We start from the raw sequence: 18,091 nt of genomic DNA, 5'->3' as shown, positions 1-18,091 counted from the left end.
ACAATTCGTAGTTTTTGCCATTTATCCTGATTTAGCATTCTATTTTTGTATTGAAGATTCAGATTTTGGATTTTGATATGTTTATGGATTTTGCATGTATGTGACTTGCATTTTCGTCAATTATTTGTATGTGTGATACATGTTTAATTTGATTATGGTGGCTGCAATTTGTAGTGTTTGATTTTGTGCAAGGGAGGCCAGAGCTATGATGGGTGTTAGTGTGGAACAAGGTGAATATGTGAGTTTGTAGATGTCTCAAAGATGCAAAAGAAGGAAGGAATTGGTGGTTAATTATTGAGAGTATTGTAGGAAACAAAGATTACTCATGCCATGCCATGGATTGGATAGTGATGATCAAGGATATGTTAGGTAAAGGATGCGATGTGTTAGCGGCTAGTCTAATCAATTTAGTTAAGGTGAAAACCATAAATATAAACTAACGATGTAACGAAAGACCAAAAATATAAATAACTTTATTGATAAATAAGCTTAAGGTATAACCAAACCACGAAAATAGTAAGTTAATCACTATATGTATCGAGTGTTTAACATGCTTGTTTATCTCAGTAAACATAATAAAAAGAATAAAAAAAGATTTGAATGTATTGACATGAACTTTGCGTGGATTGAATATTATGAATAATGGATAAAAATAAAACAAAATTGGGCATTTGGTCTAGTGGTATGATTCTCGCTTAGGGTGCCAGAGGTCCCGAGTTCAATTCTCGGAATGCCCCAAACGTTTTATTATTTTTGTGCAGTTTTTTTTTTGTTTCATATCTAAACGACCAGCAACATTTTTTATTGATCATAAAATGGTATAGCAAAATGCTAACCACACCAAACATACAAACCGACCACCAGTATTTACAACCACATATCGCTTAACCAAACACACCAATGAAACCACTTTTATATGTCAAAAGCCCGTCACTTTCCCACGTAATTGACTCCTTGTTCACCCTATTCCGCACCCAAAGGAAACCCAATGCTTTAATACTATCCACCACCTATTGCACTTGTTTCCGGTCAAAAATCATGTCGGTCCTCACCCTTCATAGACACCACATTGTTATCAGGCACATAGCATCATGGAACACTTTTGCTTCCCGTCTTGAAAAGCTCATAAGATTATACATCCCCAGGATACAAATTAGTCTTGTCATAATGTTACAAGACTACCCGCCCGGGCAGCTAGGTCGGTACAGCTCTAGATACTTAATGGGCTCGTAGGCTTATAATATTAAACATAATATCCAATAATTACGAGTTGGGTTTGAATAAAACTATAGCGATTATGATGCTACAGGAAGAGAAAATAACTTTTATTTATTTGTATTTTGAATTCCTTTTATCTGTGTTTTATGATAGGATTACACTCTTTACATCTTTTGGTTGTGTTTTTGTTCAAAAATTATTTTTCTCTATAATTACATTTAAATTATGTGTCTCTAAACTAGATGTTCTTATTTATTTTAAATTTTTTGCATAGTTAATGTACTTTCTACTAATTCCATCCATTTAACTTGTTAAATCCAAGCATGTTCCTCTCATGTGCGGTATATATTTTTAAAAATAAATAACCAAAGGGGTACAATAGACATTTTAAACACGGTTATCGGAATTGTTGAATGGAGTTAACTAGTTGAGTTAAGACTCAACTGGTAAAAAACTGAATCCTTAATGACTCAATTGGTTAAATGTTGACGACTGGACTCAACGGCGGGTTAAATTAACCAAGCCATTGGCACCAAAAAGAACTTAACACAATATATTACAAATAGAACACAAAATAACCACTATGGTAGCAAACCAAAAACAATAAAGCTCAAGTACAACATGTGCTTTGAAATCGGACCAGCCAGTTTGGCCTGTTAAACCGGGAAGGAAAAGTATCTAATTATAATCAACCCGCTAAACTGATATTAATCATCTTCAATATATCCGGCACCTGAATTAAAACATATTTTTGAATGTCACATAAAAAATACAAGAAATCATAAGTTAAGAAATTATTGATTAAATTAATATCCTTTTTTATTTAGAGTATTCTTCTGTAAACTCACATGAATATTGTGTGACAAAACGGAGGAGTTTTGATCCAAAACAATGTAAATCTTTTGAAGTAGGTCTTGAAGTGCCTCCACTTGATCTCCTAATAGATCAACCTTCAAAGCAATTAAAAACAAAAATATCAACATAAGTATATTCTAAAATAGTGAATTGGTGTCACATCGCTGACTGAACATTTTAAAAAGTGACACCAATAAAAGATCCTAAATCCATCACTATATCAGACTACATGTGGTTTCAAACCTCGGATTCTGCTAATAAGAGATTTTCACATCTTCTTACAAAGGCCTTCTTATAAATCACCCCCTCATGTCTAATTGAGACCGCTTGCCTCGAAAGCAAATTGACTCGTTGCTTAATTTCATCCAACCTGAAATTATAAACCACGAATCATTATAAAAACCAAACTTGGTTCGGATTGATCATCAACATCATACAAGTATACCTCGAAAGATTCACATGTAGTTTTTCGTTTAGATTTTCTTGAAAATCTGTTAGAAGTGGTTTCAACACGACAAGAATCTTGTTTTGAACCTTTTGCATCTCGAAATCATATATGATCCGCATATCATTAATAATCTCCATGAAAACATGTGCAAACACATCCTCTCTAACTTTTGCTTCGATATCATAAGCGTCAAAGTCTTTGTAACTTTCGTTCAAAAGAACCATGTAGTGTTCTTCGATTACCATCGTTTGGAAGATCGACTGTTGTTGATCTTCCTTAAGTCTATCTATGATCACATCTTTTTTAGAAGACACACAACTTTGATCGTGGATATACCCTTTCATGGCTATCAAAATCGTTTCTTTCTCAATCAACCATCTCCATTGTTGATCCATATATTGAGCTTCAGTCTGAACGATTTGCTCAAATGTGAGATCGAGTCTTAGTTTGAAAAAATCGACGTCTGAGTTCATTGCTCGATCATTGCATTTTGTTCGCTTTTTAACATACTATCATTTTCAAATCTCTCCCTTAATACTTTATCTTTTTCGATTATCAAACATTTTGTATTGTTCAAACGCTCATGAAGCAAGTTTTTGAGGTTGATGAGATTTGTGTCAATCTTTTTCCTATTGTTCCTCGGGTTTGATGGTTGGGTTGTTCTTTGATAAGTTTCAAACCAGCATTGATTTGGATGATTGCGAGTTCGTAAAACATGGATGTTTCGTTCAAGCATTCGATTGGACCAGTTGAGGACCTTATCTTCATGAGTGCATTGTTTATGGATGATGTCAAGAGGTTCATCAAGACTGAATCTGTTTGATTTCCACACTCCATTGGCGTTTGAAGCTTTGAAAAAAGTTGCATGAATGTATGAGTGGTTATACATATGTGAATAATAATATATATGATCCAAAATTTATGGCAATTGTAGCGTTTGGTTTTCTAATTTTGAAGATTTGTTAATTATACATTTGAAGATTTCAAGAGCAATTTAATCAAATTCCGAATGTACATATTAAATCAATGTTCACATCGCGAATTGAACCTAGGGTTGTCACTTTTACTCGAAACCCAACCCGAAAAAACTCGTACCCGAACTAACCCGAACCCGACAAAAGACTAACCCGAACCAAAGTAATTCGGGTTGGTTCTCGGGTTTGATTTATATGATTCGGGTCAACCCGAAAAACCCGAATAAACTTTTATTTTTGAAATTAAATATATTTTTAGGTATATAAGACTTTGTCTTAGCCTAAAGTTGTCAGAATCTAGTCTCATTAATCGACTATTGTCATTCCTACTATTATGGATCAATTGTTTATTGTTAATTTTTGTTTTCCGCTTATTACTAATAGCAATCGTAATCGAACAACCAAATCACTCCCGATTAAAGAGGATTATGGTTCGAGTTAATTTTACTCTTCCTTTGAATTATTTTATCAAGTTATGTTGGTTTATTATTTGATTATTTGCGTTACGAGCAAAGAATAACATGTTTTAATTTTAGCATTGTTGTTTTTATATTTTGTTTTGTTTTCTATGATACTCGAAACTTGATTAACCCAACCCGAAAAAACCCGAACCCGAAAAACCCGTGAGAGATTCGGGTTGGGTTTTGGGTCAAGATTTAAAACTTTAAAATCCGAAGAACCTAACCCGCAAAACCAGAAAAACGAACCCGAACAACACCCCTAATTGAACATGCTTGTCCGACCCAATTAAAAACTCAATACACATAACATTCTAACACTTAAAACCGGCCCACATACTTCCCATACACTGTACACATAGAAACATTATTCTTCCTATCTAAAGATTGAAATGATCTCAAACATGGCCGGTCGTGCTTCTAAACGATCCAAGGGCTTTGACTGCACTCGCTCTCAAGATGAATTGATGGTAGAAGGCAGCAATGGCGGCACCGGTGAAGGGTCCAACCCAAAATGTCCACTGCAAAACAAAGCCAATATTTAAGCAAACAATATTCATTAATCAATGTTACTATGTTAGGAATGAAGAATATTAGAACTAATTAAAACTTACTTGATCATCCCAAGCCTTGTCCTTGTTGTATATCACCGCGGCTCCAAAACTTCTAGCAGGGTTGATACCGGTTCCAGTTATGGGAATTGTGGCTAGGTGAACCATGAACACAGCAAACCCAATGGGTAGTGGTGCCAATACCTATATATATGTCATACAAAATCATTAGTTGTTATTCAATACTAATTTCTATATTTTGATAAATATAATTAAGACTAAATTACACCTTGTTCTCTAGGTTCATGTCAACATAGCACAGCACATATTGTTCCTATTACAAATATCATTTATGTTGATTTATTGTCACACTTTTTATTCTTTTCATCATTTTTATAGAATATGTTTTTCTAAAATTTTATTGATTAATTAAATAAAAACTAATTATTTCATAATAATATGATTTTCTTTATACATATTTCTTTTATCTTGTTGTATATCACGTAGTCTGGAAAATTATAAATTAGGAGCGATCGGGTACATACAGGGACATGGGAATCTCTAGCGTTTCTCTTTGGATCGATGGCTGAGAAGACAATGTAAACAAGAACAAATGTCCCAATGATCTCTGCACTCAATCCCGTGCCTATATTGTAGCCATCGGCTAGCTCATTGGCACCACCACCGTGGCTATTATAATAAGTCTTATGCAAAGCCCTAACCAGGCCCACACCACAAATGGCTCCTAAACACTGAGCCACCATGAACATGATGGCTCGAGGCAGTGACACTTTACGAGCCAAAAACAAAGCAAATGTCACCACTGGGTTAATATGTCCTCCTGCACAATCACAATTTAGAGGCGTGCATAAATAAAAAAACAATTGACACCGGCGGTTGTTTAGGTTTAAGTTTTTATGAAAACCAAACTTATAGTTGGTTTGATTTTGGATGTAATAAAAAGCGAACCGAATTGATAGAGCTTTATTCATATTTACGTAATTTATATAAATTTAATAAATATGCAACTTAAACATTTTAGCCTAGAAAGTGCGATTTCGTCCATATGGTTTATTCAAATTAGCTTTTTAGTCCAAAAGTATAAAATTTGTTATATTTGTCCTTAGAGTTTCATTTTCGTTGCAATTTCCGTCTCCGTGATTTGTTAAATTCTACTATTTCAATCCATAATAATTTAATGAGATGGATGAAAAATGCAACAGAAATGAAACTCTAGAGACGGAAATAGCAAATTCTAAACATTTTAACTATAAAAGCAAACTAGAACAAGTTAAGGGTACGAAAATCACAGTGTACTCCTATATGTATAATAATAAACCACATTGTACTCCAATAAATATATATATATATATATATATATATATATATAATAAAAGTCGAACAAAATGATTTAGGCATACATTCATTATTTTCGACCCAAAACTTTCAAGCTCAAATAGTTATATAACCAAAAAAAACAAAACTACATGAATTTCAAAAATAGAAGTTTCAGTTTTAGCTTAAACAAGTGATTTACTGAAAACTTACCGGATAGAGCAGCGGTACAATAAACGAGAATGAAGATCATGCCGCCAAAGGCCCATGCAATACCCAAAACACCGACCCCACCACATGGGTCGGAGTCCTTGTCCATTTGGCTCTTATAATCAATAACAGTTAAGATAGTAATGTAAAGGAAGAGAAAGGTGGCGATGAACTCAGCTATCTGAGCTCTGTAGAACGACCATTTGGTCAGCTCTTTGGCATCAATGAACGCAACTGATGGTGGGTCGTGGTAGTCCTTCACCAAGAATGACCCTTGCTCCGCCACGTCTTTTGTCATGATATGGTGGTGGATTAATAGTGGTGTGATATATGTAATGGATATGCAAAAGAGTGCATATATATAAGGATGGGAAAATATGGAGGGGTGAAGTGTGAAAGTACTATATCTAGAAAGGGGTGTTTTGTAACTTAGTTTGAAGATATTGACGTTTAACTGATAATTCGTCTTCGGCCCACCAGATTTACCATATTACATCATCAGCTTCTCATGTTTTCTTGTTTGGCACGTACATTTGAGTGTGTTTAATATGCGATATATACAATATCTAAAAAAACAATAATAAAACAAAATAATATAAATATATGGTATATATGTAACAAACATTTATAACAAAGCTAATGAGAAAATCCGTTTACACCATAACTGTATGCTTTTACTGATCTCGTGATAATCATACGTTTCGGATAAAGCTAGCCTGTATTATCCTAAGTTCTTATAGAATGAGAATGTTATTTGCTTAATTTTAGAGTGTAAAAAGTCATGATTTTGAACCTAGTCCTTACATTTTGACATAAAAGAAACTGTAATTTACGATATAGGAGGGGTTTTTTTTTAACGGCTACACACCTATATATCCTACTCATATTTCTAAACTACCCTAAGAGATAATCTACCCTCATAACAGTTTTGAATTCTGGTCTTCAACTATTATAATAGGAACATTTACCATTCAGTTAAAACTAATACTTTATTTAGTCAAAAGTTGACGAATATATGTCAGAGCATGCAGGTAAGAAAAGACTTACGTGGTGTGGGAATACATCGAAATTAATAATGTATTTATGGTGTAAAATTGTAAATGTTTCTAGTGCCCATCTACTATGTAAGCCGCGTCTTAACAGACGTGGAAACCCGGTACTTCATCCTGGAAAAATTAGTCTTAGCGCTTGTACAGGCTTCACGCAGGTTAAGACGATATTTCCAAGGCTACCCAATCACCATTCAACCAACTAGCATTGCTTTAGTGGTACGTCGTTGACTTTCTCTAGAAGAGGTCATCGGTTCTAGCCTCATTCTTGACAAAATGTCGTGTGCGAGCCAGAGTTCTACACCAGTGTGCCTTCGGGTTAGGGATAAGCGTTTTCGATACCGGTATTTCACGAATTTTACACGAAATACCGGTACCTTACCGAACATTTCAGTACCGGTACCAAATATTTGGTATTTTCATGATCGGTACCGGTACCGTCCCGAGCTCATCCCTACTTCGTGCAACGAGTTTACCCTATAACTACTGACAGGCCGGCTCACCAACGCTACCTGTGATCGCGGGCATGATTCGGTGGATAACCTTTTGTCAATGGGGGTACCCTGGTGATCTAACATTGTTGGCCTTTAAAAAAACATGAAATTATTTTCAAAAAAAAATCAAAAAATTGTAGTGAATCTAATATACTTGTGTGGCAAAAAGTAGGGGTGTGCGTGGTACGGTTCGGTTTGGTTTTTGAAGTTTTTGTCCGTTCGGTTTTTGAAGTTTTGGTTTTTGCCATTTTAGCTTGAAAATTTTAGGCCGAAAAAAATTGGCACAAAATAATGAATTTATATATAAATAATTTTGTTAATTGTAAAATAATAGATTATTATACATTTGATCAAAAATATTGGAGTTATATATTTATTAAACTTTTATAAATTATTTAATATATAATATTAAAAAAAAATTAGAATTTCGGTTCGGTTCGGTTTTTTCGGTTTTTTTACATGCAAAACCAAAACCGAACCGTTAGTGCTGTTTTTACAAAAACAAAAAAACCGAATCGTCGGTTTTTGTTTCGGTTCAGTTTATTCAGTCTGGATTTTTCAGTTTTTCGGTTTCGGATCAATTTTTTCGACTTCTTGCGCCCACCAGGCAAAAATTATATACATCTCAACCAAGCGTTCTCGTGCCCTAGAACTAGAATCATTTGCGAAAACTGATCGATCCAACAATCGATTTCATATTATTTAAAAACGCAGTCTCAATTAAGTTTAACGAATCATCAATAATTTGTTACCTTAAACCGTCCCAAATGGTCGGAAAATACAGCGACGATGACGAAGAAGACGACATGTTCTACTACCGTTACTCCTCCATCACACCACCACAACCACCGTCATCATCTTCATCCAACAAAACCCTAAACAAACCCTCATCTGATCGAACCAATGGCAATGGAAATCGAAGCGGAGGATTAGCCCCATCGAAATCCACCGTGTACGTTAGCAACCTGGACTACAGCCTCACAAACTCAGACATATTCACCATCTTCTCCACCTTCGGTAAAGTAGCCAAGGTCACAATCGTTAAGGATCGGGTCACTCGTGCAAGCCGAGGCGTTGCGTTTGTGTTATTCGTGGCTCGGGATGATGCGGTGAAGGCGGTGGAAGGGATTAATGGGAAATTACTTAATAAGAGGACGTTATCCGCTTCGATAGCTGCGGATAATGGCCGGGCACCGGAGTTTATTAGACGGAGAGTGTATAAGGATAAGAGTAGGTGTTATGAGTGTGGGGAGGGTGGGCATTTGTCGTACGAGTGTCCGAAGAATCAGTTGGGGGCGAGGGAGAGACCGCAGGCGTCGAAACGAGGGAGGAGGGAAGGCGGTGGCGGTGGGGGGTATAGGAAAGGGAAGGAGGGGTATGAGGATGATGATGAGGCAGGTGGCGATGAGGTGTTTGAGAATGATGATTGGGCGTCGGTGGTGGATAATGGGGCGGGTGAGAGGTTGTTGGGTGGTGGTGAGGGGAGTCGGGATGAGGGTAGGAAGAAAGGGAAGATGAAGAAGACGAGTTATTTTAGTGACGAGAGTGATAACGAGGATTGATGTTTTAATCCGTGTTCGTATTATGGTATCAAGTAAAGTAGTCAAGTTACGTTAGTGATTTATAACTTCGTTGTTCTAAGTTGAAGTTCCTGATATGCAGGTGAACCGTCAACGTGTAGGTGGAGATTTGAGAAGATACTTGATCATCAAAAGTTGTGCTTGTGCTAATCAGTTAATATCGGTACTCCTATGTATGTTGTTTCGTTTATACGTCTAGACTATTTTCTTAGTATGTCATATACTCATTTGAAGATCTTTAAGTGTTTCAAGAGAAAACTATAATATAGCGGTGTTAAATTTGTTGGGAGAAATTTCACCTCTTATAGTAGCTTAGCATTTTCTCATTGCCTACGAGACGGGTTTTATGTGATATCTGTGAACACAGGGGTATTTTGGTCATTTTATGAAAACTAGTTGAAAACATCTAACAGAGTTAGCGTCAAGGATAAAAACCAGTTAAACTATTTAACCATAGTGACTCAAAAGGGTTGAAGGTTTCGGATTTGGACTAAACTAGTTAAATGAGCAAACGACAGTGACAAAAAAGAACTTAATTTGTTTTAAACAAGGAGAACTGGAGATGAAGCTCATTTAGTAAAATAGAGAATGGAGGAAAATCTTGGTATACATGTATAGGACTCATTAGAGATTAGAGCCGCTTTTGGTGTGTTTAGGGGTGTGCAAAAAGCAGTCCGAATCAACAAATCCTCGGTTTTGAACTGTTACCTAACTAGCTATTTGATAAGTGTCGGAATCCTGAACATCATCAGTTTCTTGTCCAACTAGCCAAAGCTAAAGTTGCATTAACTAGTGTTACGACCATGCAAAACTTCGTAGGTCAAGATTTTAATGTTCAACTTTTAGATACAGTTTTTATCTGCTACAAGTTGTGTTTAGGGGGTTGCAGTTGGCTGCAAACCCACAAACTCGTATCTCAATCAATGGTTAAATACACTTTAGATATAAGAATCCCCTCATTCTAAAGGGGTCAAAGAGCATAATGAACTTAGTATCAGTTTAACAGATATAATGTTTAATTATAAGGCTCTTTATTTGAAGTTCAAGTTTAAGTACACAGATTATAGGAAATAAACACAGCTCACATTGACAGGCATATCTTTACTTCTTTAGCTTCTCATGATCTCTTCAAATACTTTTTTGTATTTTTTTTATCAGCATTATTGGTTACAACAGCTACAAACACTGCTGTTTGACCTCTTAGGTCAAATTGTCCAAACAAATACAAATTATCTGATTTTCCAGATAATCTTAATTATGTAATATGTTTTCATATTAGACTTGAGATTCCTGTTTAGTTGTAGCAAAATTCAGATCATTGCTGGATTTGATAGGGAATAAAAGTCAACTTGCAACTCATTTGACCTCAAAAGTCAAATGCATGATAAAATATGTTTTTAGCTGAGAATTACCATATTCTGTAAAAGCAGCGTTTGGTAAAAGGCAAATCCTTGATAGCAATTCTCCATTCTGAAATGGACAGAGAAATTTGATCTGATGAACATAAGAAGTAACTTCGCATGTGTTATGACTTACAGATGATTATCGTTCTGATTTGAGTACACTGCGGTTTTCGTCCTTGTGGTTTGTTTAAATTTGCGGTTTTAGTCAAATAGTTTTCAATTTGCGATTTTTGTCCCTGTGGTTTCATTTTACTTGCAATTAAACCCGAATTCACTAACCCCGTTAAGTTTGATTGTTAAACCCATCAGCGTGCACCTCCCGCCAGGGAAGTTTTGTCCATTTTCTCATAAAATAAACCACAATCCAATTCGCAAGCCCCCTCACGTGAAAGGCTGGGTTGTATTTGGGGAGAAAATGTACAAATTTTCCTCTCACGTGAGGGGCACGTTGATGGGTTTAACTGCCAAACTTAGCGGGGCTAGTGAATTCAGGTTTAATTGCAAGTAAAATGAAACCACAGGGACGAAAATCGCAAATTTAAAACTATTGGATTAAAACCGTAAATTTGGACAAACCACAGGGACGAAAACTGCAGTTTACTCTTCTGATTTTATGAAGATCTAAAGAAAGTGTTTTGATAACACAAAAGATGTTGGCATGGTTACATGAGTCGTTATATGGTATGACAAAAGGGAAAGTATCTCTTGTGTTTGATTAAATGTTTTAACTCAATACGACAAAACACTAATGTAAATGTAACGAATTATTGTTTGAAGTGTTTATTTTTGTATCAACGCTTAACTCAATATCACATACGAGTTTAGAGTAAGTCATTGTGAACATTTTAGTTAGATATGTAGCTTTTTCCTCTCAGACTTGCCTCTCACCAAATCTCCTACTGCAAATCAAGTTTCACACAAAATCATATTAATCTTACGATTTCACACCAACCTAGGAACATTCTCGTATTATTCTCCCTTATATGTTGAAAATATGAAGTCTAAAATATTGTGCAAATATGTTTATTCATTGTTTTGCATATGAGCCGGGCCAGAGTCTCTATTTATTGGTTTAGTAAGAGCTGATGGGTTTGGATCGAAGGACTGACATAGGCTTGCAAAAAACACAGAAACTTTAGCCCATTTAAAACTGACTAAGCCCATGCCAGTCCTTCCATCCAATCCCATTATACTTATCAAGCCAACAAATAAAGACTCGACCGATATACAAAACAACGTATAAGCATATAACACAATACTTGATTGTAATCTTCAAAACCTAAGACATTCAAGACTCGCTTTTGGGTATCAAACCAAGTACACCATAAATTTTAAAACTTTTAATGATATAAGACCACTATGGTATTAGTTTATACATACACATAAATAAACACACAAATATTCTATATCTATATAATAATGTCAACCAAGATAATAAATATTATCAACTACTTAACAACTTTGGATTTATTAATATTAATTAAATCAAATTTTTTAGTTGAGGAAACTTCCATTTTAATCTACTCAAGATAATATTTTTATTCTTTATCTTTAAAAGAACACAACACAATATAATAATCAAACGTGTATTTAACCCTTCAATTTCTATCCCTGTAACATCCACCATCACCAACAATAACATTCACCAAACCCCAATTCAATCCCACTCCATTTCACCAATTTACCAATTAATAATAACCCAATCATTGATTGTTTATTCACAATCCATTTTCTCTTGATTTCAATCACCAATTTCCGAATTTCACTCCTAATTTTGACTTTCACAATTTAAGGTTCGAACCCAATTGACCAGCCAATTCACCATCTATGTTCAAGTAAGTTACTTTAATCCAATTGGGTATCCATTAGTAAGCAATTAGGGTTTGTTCATAACTTTATATTCATAATATTATTTGTGTTTTAACTAGTGATGATGAGCTACGATCTGCACTTACCAAGATGCATAATTACACACCAGTAAATGGGTTTAAATATATAGCAGAAGATTTAGGTGACATGATGAAATCATTAGCTAACGAACCCTCAGTGGGTTTGTTTCATGTTCAAGAACACACCCAAAACGCGGTACCGCGTCTCGTTAATCTCCGAACCAGCATTGTCGCGAAAGCGCGTGATGTCGGTTTGCATACGGAAGACTCGGAGGATTCGATCACGATGGTGAGGTCGATGTCGGATTGCGGGTTTCCGATTGTGGATGATATGGTTAAAGATATTAGGAAGGCGTTGGGTATTATGCCGTCGAAGCAACCGAAGAAGGGGTTGATTAGTAGTCGGGCGGGTTCAGGGTTTAAGGGTCGGGTGGGATGGAAGGGTAATGTTAATGTTAATGTTAATGTTATTGATGTTGAAAAGTCGACTACTTTGGTGTCATCGGTTGGGGATGAGTTGCCTGTGTCGAGTCGGGGTGAAGAAGAAGAGGTGTCGGATCGGTCGGGTTTGGAGAGTTTTGATAAGTTTAAAGATGATAAAGAAGCAAGATTTAAAGAATGGTTAGAGGGTAAGGATGCTTAACAATAACGGTTTATGGTTGGAGCTCTTGATTGATTTTAATAAATCTTGAGTTGTAATTAAGGCCATTTGTAATAATAAGTAATAACTCCCAACCATTATGTTTTACAGTTGAAGTGATTAAAATGAGAATGAAATTGTTGATCTGGTTCTCGGGCTTTATCGTCGTATGTTGATCTGGTTTTCAGGCTTTCTTTATCCTCATACACGATTAAAATGTTGTTTGTTAGAAATAAATGTAAATGCGAAAACGACTATTTTGGTGTGAACATTAGTTCAATTTTATGTTATAAGATATAGTAACCACAACTTGGGGATCGGATGAATGTGTACGAGCATGTACGACACATCTCCTAACTCGTATTAGAAGTTAGAACTAATATAAAACCCTTTGATCTTATATAAATCTTATAAGTGCATATAATGATTTTATGATGTTATATGTAGTGGTGTTTTGTCTTGGTTTTGGACATTTTAAAATGTGAGTTGCATTATATATATGAACTAGTGTTTTGCCCTAACATGTAGCCGTTTTAGCTCAGTTGGTAGAGCGTGTGGCTTTTAACCACGTGGTCGTGGGTTCGAGTCCCACGGATGGTGTGTTTATTTTCTTAAGCTTTTTGCAAAGCAACAACCAAAATAAGAGGCTGTTTGGTGTCCCCTAAATAGTCATTAAGAGGCTACATTTTAATGGCTCTTAACTCTCAATAATGGAGAGAAAGGAAAACAATTGAATGGAAAATAAAGAATTGTTGTGTTCCTTAGTTTTCTTTAGGAGAGAAAGGAAGAGAAAGATTAAAATGGTGGGTTTCCAGTTTCATTAATAGAAAGAAAGTAAAGGAAAAATGGTGAAATAAAGAAGAAAAGTTGATAGAGAACTTTCTTTTCAAAGGGATTTGAAAGGAAAGGAAAACTTTTCTTTCTCTCGTTAAGTAAGCTTGAAACGAAGGTCGCAGACCGTAAGGATTGAGGAACTCGCTCTACTCTTTCCCTTACTCCAATCCGTCACATATATCATCACAACATTTAAACCCTTAGTTACATAAAGATATGATGAGTATGTATTGATTTTTCACCTTTACAAAAACGCACGTGCGCCATATGTGACATTAGATGATCAATTCGATGAATACTAACGAATTAGTGAAAGAACTACAATTGAATGTCTACAAATTCCTTTTCTTTTAATACTAAAAAAGATACGCTAAAGTTTGGTGGCATCTAAGATTACTAGAAACTAGAAAGACATTCAAAAAAATACGGCTTTTTTGGATTGCTAGGAAGCACCGGGCATGTAAAAATTTTTCTTGCATATATAAGATTATTATACATGGATATCCAACAATTATGCTAGAAGTAATCACATCACAAGACCTCAATCAAGCTCTAGTATTGAGCCACATCTTAGATGGAACCTTAATAATCGATGATGCTTATGTTTTATGATACTTTTTATTTATATTATTCGTATGATATTAAAGCTAAATAATGCTCTATTGTTTAACCGAATCCATAACTCTTATTTTTAAGTAAATTAAAAGTTGGGGTCGACGTTAAAAAACCTCATAAGTTAAAACGAAAATTGAAAAACCGTCATATAGATAAAAATATAACCCATAGGACTCTAGATTCACTCCCGATATAACGGATCGTATATTCTCAAATATATATCTAATACCACTAACAAACTCCTACAGTCCTACAAACTAGATTTCTTTACCACATGTTTCACTTTTTAAACCTTTAGTTTCTTTTATAGTGAGACAATTCACAAAGTAAAGAAAGAATAGACATCACTAACACCATATTAACGTTGTACACAAAACAATCCCCAACCATACATTTTTATTAATTTATTTACCTTTCTACCCTTATCATTATTCATTCACCACCTCCTTCGAAAGAAAAACCTTTATATACATCACAATTCACACCTGCATTCATAATGAATTTATGTTATTAAATGCTAGGGACTTTACATTACAAAAAATATTACTGTATAATTATAGATACATGTAGAATTTTCTAGGAACTAAATGGATATTGGAACAAACATTATGGTAAACTTATCGGTATATTATTAGATATATGTATGAAGTATTTTGTAGTAACAAAATGCACATTGGAGCAAATTTTATTCAGCTTTTTAATTATGGATTTCTTAGAATCTATGCTTTTCTTTGTGTTCCATGGTGGTTTTGTGAGTCAAAGGTCGTGGATGACGGTCAAGGGTGGCGAGCGGTGGTGGTCTTTGAATAATCATGATTGGGTCAGGTGGCGGTCAATTGGTGATCAAGGGTGCTGATTAAGGAAGAAAGATTAAGAAATGTTAACTAACATAACATGTGTAATTACATCAGCTTTTATTAAATTTACTGTGTATTTTAAGGCCATGCATGCACATATGATATATAAAAACTTGTCACGTCAGCATCATTAATCATTGGCAGCTTATTGATCTCTAGTTGACTAGTTGGTTTCACAAGTCACAAGTAAAATGATGTTTTTAACTAAAATTTTTATGTAGTCAATTATTATTTTTTAAGTACGATAATTAACCTCACAATGCATTAACCCTCCATTAAACTGTAGATTATAACACGTGTGTTGCATAGACAAGGTAAAAACTAATGATTAAACAAAACATGGTAGAAAACTCAGTAAACTAAGTACTAACATGTTTAACAGGTTATAAACGGATTATCGGAAGGCAATATTTAATTTAACACGCTGATGGGTTTTTGATTGAACAAACTAGCAGGTCTTTAATTATACGGGTTGGTCAGTCGACCTGTTTAACTAAACATGTAACATGTGTCAACTTAAACATGATTTGTTTAATTAATAAACGGCTTGAAAAAGATAACATAAATCTAGAACATTTCATGGTATTTGTTCATGTCGCGTTTCAAGTCATGACGGAAGTGACTTTGTTTATAGAAATTTATATAGCATATTTCAAAAGTTAAATATGAATTTCATACTTTTTGTTTGAATGCAACAGTGGGAACAAAACGACCACTCCTCTTCCGATGTTCCGCCACCAGTTCTTCGGCAAACCATTCGAGTTTCTCAAAGTTGGCCTGGTCACTGATCTTCTTACCACCAAACAACACGGATTCAACATTCTTTTGTTTCAACATCTTATCGCCTAATCCACTTATATTACTCAAACTAGGATTCGTATCAATGTCGTTACCCATGTTCGAACACACTTGTATTCGAACATAGTTACTACACTGATACTGACCAAACAACATTGCCACAACATCATCCACCATGTCCGCCAAACTACCACTAGAAATACGTGCCACGTGTTGAGTCCAGTCTTTAGCCTTCCACTTCTTCACTTGCTCATAATCATAGTTTCCTTCAAAAGGTTGACCACTTCCAAGTGAAATTACCAAAAGGTCCTCCACCCCACGTGCAAATGGGAATTCCTTTTTATTATGTAGCACGTGAGTGATCGCGGCTACTGTGGGGTTACTCATGACTAACCCCCCATCAACCGTGATACACCTGGTTTTTCCATTAATGGAATTTATGACAACAGGTTCGAACACTTCCGGCTCTGCTGACGTGGCACGACACACCTCCCAGAGCCGGAAGTCGTAGCTGTTGTCCTCCAAAGCATCGGCTCTGGAAAATAAAAATGGAGCCGAGCTGGAAAAGTCGTAGCACGGGATTAAAACTGGTTTCAACGTGTCCTTTAAAGTCAAACTTCTTCCGTTGACCACAAACGCCTTTTTCATCGCGTTTTCAAACGCGATCGTCGCATTACCTAAACCAGCACCACCACCACTACTACGAAATATCCTTTTTAATAAACCTCCACCGCCACCTCCGGAACTTGATCTGCTTTTACACAACCGCTTCCCATGCTCAGCTAAAAACTGCCACGTGTCCTCTGCTTTAAAAAGCGGGACCGTCTGATTATTTGTTCCAAATAACATCGCAGTGAACACACCTCCAACGCCCGTGCCAGCAGCAACATCAATATAATCGGCTATTATCGCCTCCTGATCACCCGATTTTTCTTTCAAAGCGTTCTCGAGGTGAGCTAAAGCTTTACTAGCAAGAACATTACTCTGCATTCCTCCACCATCAATCGATAACACACAAATTTTGCCTCTAGCACCGCGGTCATCATCATTCGCCATTGGATGATCTTTGTTACCGAATAAGAACTCGTTCTCGAGGATCGAGAAGATCTCGTAACTGATATTGTCGTTGTGGATGCTCGGCTCTTGCATTTGATCCGATGATTGAGGCTTTACGATCAACTTTTGTTATATAATTGTAGCTTTCTACATATAGTAAGAAATTTATACACGCAACTGCCTTAAAATAGAAACCCTAGGTATAAACCTAGTGATATAGCTATCACTTCTTTATAAGTTCTTTTGCGATTTTTACGACAACTAGAAGATTATTAGGTAAATAAATGCATTCTGATAACTAATCTGTAAAATCATGACCAAACCAACTCAGTGATTGCATAATAATGTTATAATAATAATATGCACTCTTTCAAGATTTTTATATCAAAGCAAGTGACAAGTGTGACAGTCACCAACCACCAAACTATTGTTTAGAAAGGTGAAAAACATATGTAGTAGACCATTTTCTTCCTTCTTCCTGTTTTTGGCGGGTGAATATTTTAACTTGTAGACCTTTTTATTTGAGCTTTTTCTCGAGGAAATATTAAACTGAAAAGTAGTGATTACATTAAAACAGAAGACAAACAGGCAACAAACTGCGTCGTTTATTACAACAGAAACTTGTATGATAAATTGTTAACAATTATACTAAAATTAACTTCCCGTTATTGAACTGGTTTTTAAGTTTATAGCATCCAGGCGGATATTTTTAGATTTTGGAAATCGATTTTTGAGGTCTGGAGTCATAATTTCGATATTAAAGCCGTTAATTTTCGTGCTTTTGATTTCATACATCTTGATATATTAGTATTATGTTTATTTGCATG

General features: G+C 35.4%; 2 protein-coding genes, 2 non-coding genes and 2 pseudogenes across 4 annotated transcripts; 4 read left to right on the top strand and 2 right to left on the bottom strand.

The window, feature by feature from the left end:
* The first annotated feature begins 665 nt into the window (after nucleotides 1–665).
* TRNAP-AGG (transfer RNA proline (anticodon AGG)) lies at nucleotides 666–737 on the top strand. The gene has a single exon. It is a non-coding gene; the product is annotated as a tRNA-Pro (tRNA).
* A 3,614-nt stretch (nucleotides 738–4,351) lies between these two features.
* On the bottom strand, nucleotides 4,352–6,347 carry LOC143570766 (aquaporin PIP2-2-like). Its single transcript, XM_077056336.1, has 4 exons — nucleotides 6,053–6,347; nucleotides 5,050–5,345; nucleotides 4,568–4,708; nucleotides 4,352–4,474 (listed from the first exon to the last, which is right to left on the bottom strand). Exons 1-4 carry the CDS (start codon nucleotides 6,345–6,347, stop codon nucleotides 4,352–4,354), a joined length of 855 nt encoding a protein of 284 aa, XP_076912451.1.
* Nucleotides 6,348–8,219: 1,872 nt separating this feature from the next.
* On the top strand, nucleotides 8,220–9,154 carry LOC143570767 (U11/U12 small nuclear ribonucleoprotein 31 kDa protein pseudogene; annotated as a pseudogene).
* Nucleotides 9,155–12,507: 3,353 nt separating this feature from the next.
* Nucleotides 12,508–13,254, top strand: LOC143570765 (uncharacterized). The gene has a single exon (XM_077056335.1). It carries the CDS (start codon nucleotides 12,535–12,537, stop codon nucleotides 13,105–13,107), a length of 573 nt encoding a protein of 190 aa, XP_076912450.1. The 5' UTR covers nucleotides 12,508–12,534; the 3' UTR covers nucleotides 13,108–13,254.
* Nucleotides 13,255–13,631: 377 nt separating this feature from the next.
* TRNAK-UUU (transfer RNA lysine (anticodon UUU)) lies at nucleotides 13,632–13,704 on the top strand. The gene has a single exon. It is a non-coding gene; the product is annotated as a tRNA-Lys (tRNA).
* A 2,276-nt stretch (nucleotides 13,705–15,980) lies between these two features.
* LOC143570764 (patatin-like protein 7 pseudogene) lies at nucleotides 15,981–17,357 on the bottom strand (annotated as a pseudogene).
* Between the last annotated feature and the right edge of the window lie 734 nt (nucleotides 17,358–18,091).

This window comes from Bidens hawaiensis, unplaced genomic scaffold, assembly GCF_021521415.1.
Source record: "Bidens hawaiensis isolate Kalapana, Puna unplaced genomic scaffold, B.hawaiensis_p1.1 tig00025049_1, whole genome shotgun sequence".
NCBI lineage: Eukaryota > Viridiplantae > Streptophyta > Magnoliopsida > Asterales > Asteraceae > Bidens > Bidens hawaiensis.
This window is presented reverse-complemented; position numbering and strand designations above follow the sequence as displayed.